Source organism: Nothoprocta perdicaria, unplaced genomic scaffold (genome assembly GCF_003342845.1).
Source record: "Nothoprocta perdicaria isolate Ctin4 unplaced genomic scaffold, notPer1 scaffold_97, whole genome shotgun sequence".
In the NCBI taxonomy this organism is placed as follows: Eukaryota; Metazoa; Chordata; class Aves; order Tinamiformes; family Tinamidae; genus Nothoprocta; species Nothoprocta perdicaria.
The window spans coordinates 413,599-419,862 of record NW_020456276.1 but is presented as its reverse complement, the minus strand read 5'-3'; the positions used below and the strand labels follow the sequence as shown (position 1 = coordinate 419,862).

General features: G+C 52.1%; 1 protein-coding gene across 1 annotated transcript in view; it reads left to right on the top strand.

Annotated features, from left to right (window-relative positions):
- LAD1 (ladinin 1) overlaps nt 1–5,543 on the top strand; it is a 9,218-nt gene extending 3,675 nt beyond the window's left edge. Inside the window, exons 3-10 of the mRNA XM_026053221.1 lie at nt 156–657; nt 1,286–1,429; nt 2,121–2,170; nt 3,025–3,097; nt 3,491–3,622; nt 4,022–4,111; nt 5,169–5,246; nt 5,508–5,543. Of these exons, the coding sequence (XP_025909006.1) occupies nt 156–657; nt 1,286–1,429; nt 2,121–2,170; nt 3,025–3,097; nt 3,491–3,622; nt 4,022–4,111; nt 5,169–5,246; nt 5,508–5,513 (1,075 nt within the window). The 3' untranslated portion in view covers nt 5,514–5,543. The remainder of the gene's footprint in view (nt 1–155; nt 658–1,285; nt 1,430–2,120; nt 2,171–3,024; nt 3,098–3,490; nt 3,623–4,021; nt 4,112–5,168; nt 5,247–5,507) is intronic.
- The last annotated feature ends 721 nt before the right edge of the window (nt 5,544–6,264 follow it).

The following is a 6,264-nucleotide window of genomic DNA, read 5'->3' as shown; positions in this document are numbered from 1 at the left end:
CCCGGGGCGCGAAACGCTCCGAAATACGGGGGGTCTGTTGGTGCTGTTCGCATTCCTGACGTTTGCTGAGAAATGACGGGCTTTCCTTTTTTTTTTTTTTCCTCTCTCTCTCGCTCTCTCTTCTCCTCTCTCCTCTTCTTGTCTCTGTTGTCTAGGCCTCAGCCCCAGGTGAAGGCAGTGCCTCCGGAGGAGGTGGAAGAGCACAAGCTCTCGGACGTTCAGAAGACCCAAGATGGGAGGCGGACAAGGCCCCCAGTGACAATTCCTGAAAAGCTGAGAGAGAAGAAAGAACAACAGGAGCTGGGGACAGGAGTGAGCAGTGCAGGGTCGCAGCAGCCTGTGGGGCAGGAGAAGGTCCTGGCTGGAAAGCAGGGTCAGGATGCAGCCAAGGACAGAGAGGCACCATCAGAAGACCAGCGCTCGGAACCAGCCTCAGAGAGGAAGGTGATAACAAGAGGACGGCTCCAGGTCAAAGAGAGACAGGCCATGGGCACCCCGCAGAGGGACCAGAGGAGTGAGGTAGGGGAGCAGCAGCAKCAGGCAGCGCAGGAGCAGAAGGACTCCAGGCTCTGTGAAGTGAAGATCTTGAAGGGAGGAGGAAACCCCAGCATAGAGGAGAAGATGGTCTCAGTGGTGACCTTGCCTCCTGGCAAGCAGGTGAGAAGGACTTGGAAAGCAGGTCACACTCGTGGCTCCCCACCACAAGTGAACCTTTTCTTGCTTTCTAGCCCTAGAAGGGGGACGGAAAGAAGTGACTGTTGTGAAGTCCCAGGTGCTGTAAGAGAACAGAAAGTCAAAAAGTCAGAAAGCCAAAAGTCAAAAGTATTGGGAAGGAAAAACCATCTGTGGGCTTTTGATGAAAGGGCTCTTGCTATCTGAGCACTGGAGGGCTTCATGGTGTCATGGGCYAAAGTGCATCAGCATAGTTCAGGGAGAAGGTGTCCATTTCCTGGATGGATAGTTGGAGTGTGTCCTTCCCCCCACTGCACTTGCTCTGGAAGAAAGATGAGGTGGCACCAGGGACAGGGTCCCACTGCTTACCTCCTCTCCCCGTTGCGTGTGCTATTAGATGACTGTCTCAAGGAAGCCTCTCTCAGTTTCCCTCAGGGCTTGACTGAGCAGAGGGTTGTGGTTTCACATATCTGAGTGAGGCAGCTGAGGTTTGGAGGATCAGGATCTCATATTCSTGCTTCCAAACCAGAGTCATCCCTGTCTACTCAGATTCCTGGGGCGGAACCTTGTTTGCAAATTCTTCATGGGTGCATCACATCTGTTTTTTGGTTAGCATCCACCCAGGAATACTCAAAAGGAAGAAATGCAGAGGACTCCAACCCAAGATGAACCTACAGAGAAGTCAGAAGCTTCTCCAGCTCATGTTACCTATAGCAGCTCTATCAGACGAAGCAGCCCAAGAACTGTCTCCTTCCGGGTAAGAGCTAAAGCAAGTGGAAAAGACTTATGTCAGAGAAGACAGTGCCTTCAGCTCTTACTATCAAGGAAGTGCTGCTTTGATCTCTAGGCTGTGTTGGCAGGGCTTGTTCCCAGAAGTGAGTTAACAGTCCATCCTGGATCTGGACACTGCAGCTCTCCTTCAGTCTTTCCTCTTTTTCCCTCTTCTTGTCTGACTCAACTGTGGCTGTGAGCAAGCTCATGTTCATACACCTTGTGCTGCCATGGAAGCTTGTGGGAAATACTCTTCTTGTCTTCACTTCCCAAAGAATCACGAGAACCATCATCCACCCTCTGGCATTTCTATTTTCTCTGAGAAAGCAGGATCAAAATAAAATCCATCATCCTTCCTCTTCCTTCTTAGATTCCTGAGAATCTCGTCAATTCTAATCAAGCCAGTGGTCTCTGGAATTAACTACTTAGAGAGGCTGGAAAGAGCAACAGTGTTGTTGAGGTCCTCTCTTTTATAGCTTAACTGAATTTTATGGTATTTGATGGGGGACATAAAAGAACACTGAAAAATATTTTCAGTTTGGACAGCTTTAATGTGAGATTTTTCTGTGGATGAAAATTGAGCTTGCCTGGAGATAGGAGTTCTGACCCCCTTTCTCTCCCGTTTTTCTTCTGTGACCAAGAACTGCTTCAGTATCTCTGTTTTTTGTGTCTTCCAGGTGATCTCAAGAAAAGAGAGAGAAGAAAACCAGAGCCCTCTTGCAAGGAGGTCAGCACCTCTGTTTACATTGCTCTGGCTTCTTTGGGCAGAGATGGTCATCGCTTGTTTTCAAAGGGAGGAGGAGGGGACAGGACTTGGCACCATTCTAACGAATGCCCTAGAGAAGATCTGCTCAACATTCATCCCCGTGGTTCCTGGGTGACCAGGCGATAATGTTGAGAGCAGAGCACAGACCAATGTCCACCATAAAGACTGCAGCCGTAGACGATACCCCAGCTTGTGCCCAAGGTTGATGTAGCTTCTGATTGATGCKGGCGTCTGCACTGTTAGGAGCAGTAGAGTATTGAGAGCAGTGCAGTGCTACAGTATGGACCCATCCTTGCAGATATTTGAAAGTCAACTTTAAAGGCCCAGCAGAACCTGGTCTGGCTTTGGCCATGCCCTGAGCAGGATCTTTGGAAGCTGCTTCCGCCTAAACCTTTCTCTGATCAAGTGATCCTCCACATCTGTGTGGCAAAGTGTGGACTGCTGAGTCAGAACCTCTTGAGGAACTGAGGGTTCAGGTCTGTGAGGAGGGTGCTCTCTCCCACCTTTGTGTGGTGGGTGAGCAAGGCTTTAGTGGCTATGGGCAGAGCTTTCCTTACCTCTGTGTGATTGCTGATACAGTTCAGACACAGTAGTGATGAAGAAYAGGTAAACTGAGGAGCTAAACTCAGCTTTGCAGATTACAGAGTGGGTCCTAGCAAGGTGGTGAAGCCCAGATATCTCTGTCACTGGCAGAGAAGTGCCTTGGTTCACTTGGGAAACACACACGTGAGGAGAACCTGGGTTGGTTTAGGTCTCCTCCTGACAAGCTGAGTCCCTCAGGACCATGGGCTGCATCACGTTTTTCTTTTTTTCAGTGCGAGTCTGAGGATCCCAGGAAGCAGCACCACTATCGAGGAGAAACTGGAGAAGTACCACTCAGCAGTGCAGGTATGGAAAAGTCTYCTTACAGCTGGACCAACACAGGAGAGATGCATAAGGAGAGGGAGAGGGGTTGCCTGGAGAGGACAGTGAGAGAGCTGGGGGCTGAGCTGAGATGAAGAACCAGATGGAGCTGAGAAAAAGGGTCCCAAACAAAAAACAAACAAACAAACAAAAAAAAGATTGGGATCAGCCTCAGGGTTTTAGGAAGAGGAGGCAGATACCGCTTGGAGAGGGTAGTGACATCACTGCATGGTCCTGCTGTGRGGAGCAGTGGGGCAAAGCCTTGAATATGTGGATGTGCAGGGAGGAGGACTTTGCTTTCTGATGGAGCGTGATGCTCCCCAGGGGAGACCGCCTGGGTGCAGCACGACTCCTGCTCACACCCGTCTCTCCTCCTAGCGATCAGAGGTGGCGAAATCATCTCTGACTGTTCAGAGGAACCTCACGCTGTCCTCAGAAGGAGTGGCCAGCAAGCGCAACTTCTTTGAGATGACCGTTCCTACCAAAGCTGAGCCACTTGCTGTCAGGAAGGTAAGACCAGGAGCTGTCCTGAGTGAGGACTTTCCTGCACATCCTTGCCACAACGGGGTCCTACGTCATGGCAAGCACCAGCTCTTGGGGCGAATCCTCCCCTGTTTGGATACCCAAGGCACAGTCCAGCAGGCTGCCCAGATGCAGCCAGGGGTGGGAGTTAGGACCCTCTTGCACAGTTCTGGGGAGGATTGGGCTTGAACACAGCCACTGAAACGTCTTTTGGGCAGTGTGTGGGTTAGTGCTGATGCACTGGCATTTGAAAAGCCGGAATCTAGCCAAGGTGTAGGTGCCTTTTGCAGTTTTATTCAGAGTCCCTGTGCCCTGGGCACTGTCCTGGGCTGTGTTTGTGCAACCAGAGACCTGGCGCTGTAACTCTCGTTCCTCCCTGTGCCACAGGACAACCTGAAGATCCCGGGATCAGTGACATCCCGCATTAATCTGTGGATCAGCCGAGCACAGGAGCCCAGCAAGGAGGAAAAGAGCAAGGTACCAGCTTGTGCTGACATCTTGGGGCAGAGCCCTGGCAGGACAGGTCCCTGGAGCTGGGAGCAGCAGGGACAGCCCAGACCTAGTGAGACTGAGCAGTCACACTCATTAAAAGGTTTGCGGGGAGCTTTGCCAGGGTTGCAGCTTTCTCCTGAGGACAGATTCAGGAGAACCTGTCCTCCTCTCCAGTTGTTCAGTTGGTTCGGCTGTTCAGGACCACCATGGGAAGACGCCAGGGCTCTGCTTGTTGCTGTGCTCTGATCTTGACCCAGAAGCTGCTGAGGCAGCTGCCCTCGGCCCTTGGTAGGATAAGGAGGACCAGCATGCCCTGGTCCAGGCACCACCCGTGTTCATCTCCCAGGGCGTGAGGAAGCCTCCCTGTACCTATCCTAGCCCCCACATGTAGTGTGTTCAGCATCTAAGGGTGCAAAATGCTCACCTGAGAMGAGTCAGTGCTGCTAATGTTGTCCCAGGCACATGCACTCCAAGCATGAATCAGGCAGGAGACTTTTGGGACTCCAGGTAATCTCCTGTGCTTGGAAAGGAGCGATTCAGCCCGGGGTCCAGCCCTTGCAGAGCTGGCAGAGGTCACCCCTTACAAGGACATGCTGTTTCAGTTGCAGCACGGTGTGTCCTGCCTGGGTARAGATTCTAGGATGGGCCGCTCCAGCCCAGCCCTGTAACTGGTGAAGGCAAGTCCAGGCACCCCCAGCACGGAAATCAGAGCTGGAGCCCAAACGTGTCCGTACTAGGAGGCTGTGTTAGCTCTGTGTCTGCTAGGAAATGATTCACTCCCAGAGTTACCCCAGGTTAAAGCCTGCATATCCCTTATGGTTTCTTCCTCCAGTACTGATCTGCCACCATCTGTCTCTAGGGGTTGGAGATGTTCTTTGATTTTGAGGAAATAGATCTACCAGGGGCAGGAGCTCAAGGCTGACTGATTTATCAGGAGCACATATATGGTTCAGAGGTCTGGGGCAGGTAACACCACGGYAATCCAGCATGATGCATAGAAAATGAAAACTGCTTGCACCACTTGTGATTCTCCTATTTGCAGGACGTCAGGAGAGTAAACAGCCTGGTAAAGCGTGATGTCTGGGTAAAGCAGCCAAGAGACTCCTCTGGGGACACCAAGGTACATGTGAAGCCACTCTGGGAACTCGTATATGGGAAAGTCAGGAGGGGAAGGAACTGGGGGCAGACATAAGGGCAAAAGGTGTCTAGTCCGGGAGAGGAAGAGAAGCAGGACATGTTGTGAYTGAAGTGATAAACTGCTCTTGTGGGTTTATACAGTCCTGGGGCATATACAGTCCTCGTTAAAGCAGCTGCCTTTGGGGAGTGCAAGTTCAGGCCCAACCTCACYGATTTGTTTTGTTTTGTTTTGTTCCTTTTCCAGCTGTAGCAGTAAGAGATGAGCTGGGAAAAGATGATCTTTTGCTCTGAAGAACAAAACCTGGCCCTACTAATCACACAGCAGCAGCCCAGTGCCACAAGAGCCCCCCACACGCCACGTGGGCTGGATCCCGGGGTGGCCAGGGGTCCCCTGCTTGTGGGCTGTGAGGAGGAAGGCTAGAAGACTATTCCTGTGCCCCCAATCTTGCCCCGCTGCCTTTCCAGGAATATCCAGGCCTCTGCAGATGCTGAAAGCAGAGTCCACCTCCATGTCCCCACAWCATGTCGGTGTTTCGCTCCTAGGTCTTCAATGTGCCCCATAACTGTGCTTGCGAAGGATGAACTTYGCAAGCTGTCCCTTGCAGCAAGGTCATGATGGTGGGTGAGAGGCTGCCTGGCCAGGGCAGTTACAGCTGCCCTCTGCGGACCATGCTGGCCCTGGCCGGTGGTAGACTCGGGGGAACAGGCAGACCTCTCTCCCAGGCCGTGCCTGTTGGAAAGGGCGCAGCCACAGATGAATCAGATGAATGCTGCTTGTAAAGGCATAATTTGAAAATGTGTCATGAAGGAGAGGTAGACCTGATGGCCCCGGTGCTCCACTCCAGCAACAGTTCAGTAGGAGAAGGAGGTTTGTCCTCCTCCATCCCACCACCTTCATTCCTGCCCCCTACAAGCAGTGAACCCTTTCTGGAGAGGGTGGAATAGCCATGATCTATTTACAGGTCCAGTTCTGGGCCTAGTTGAGTGCAAGACCCCAGCAA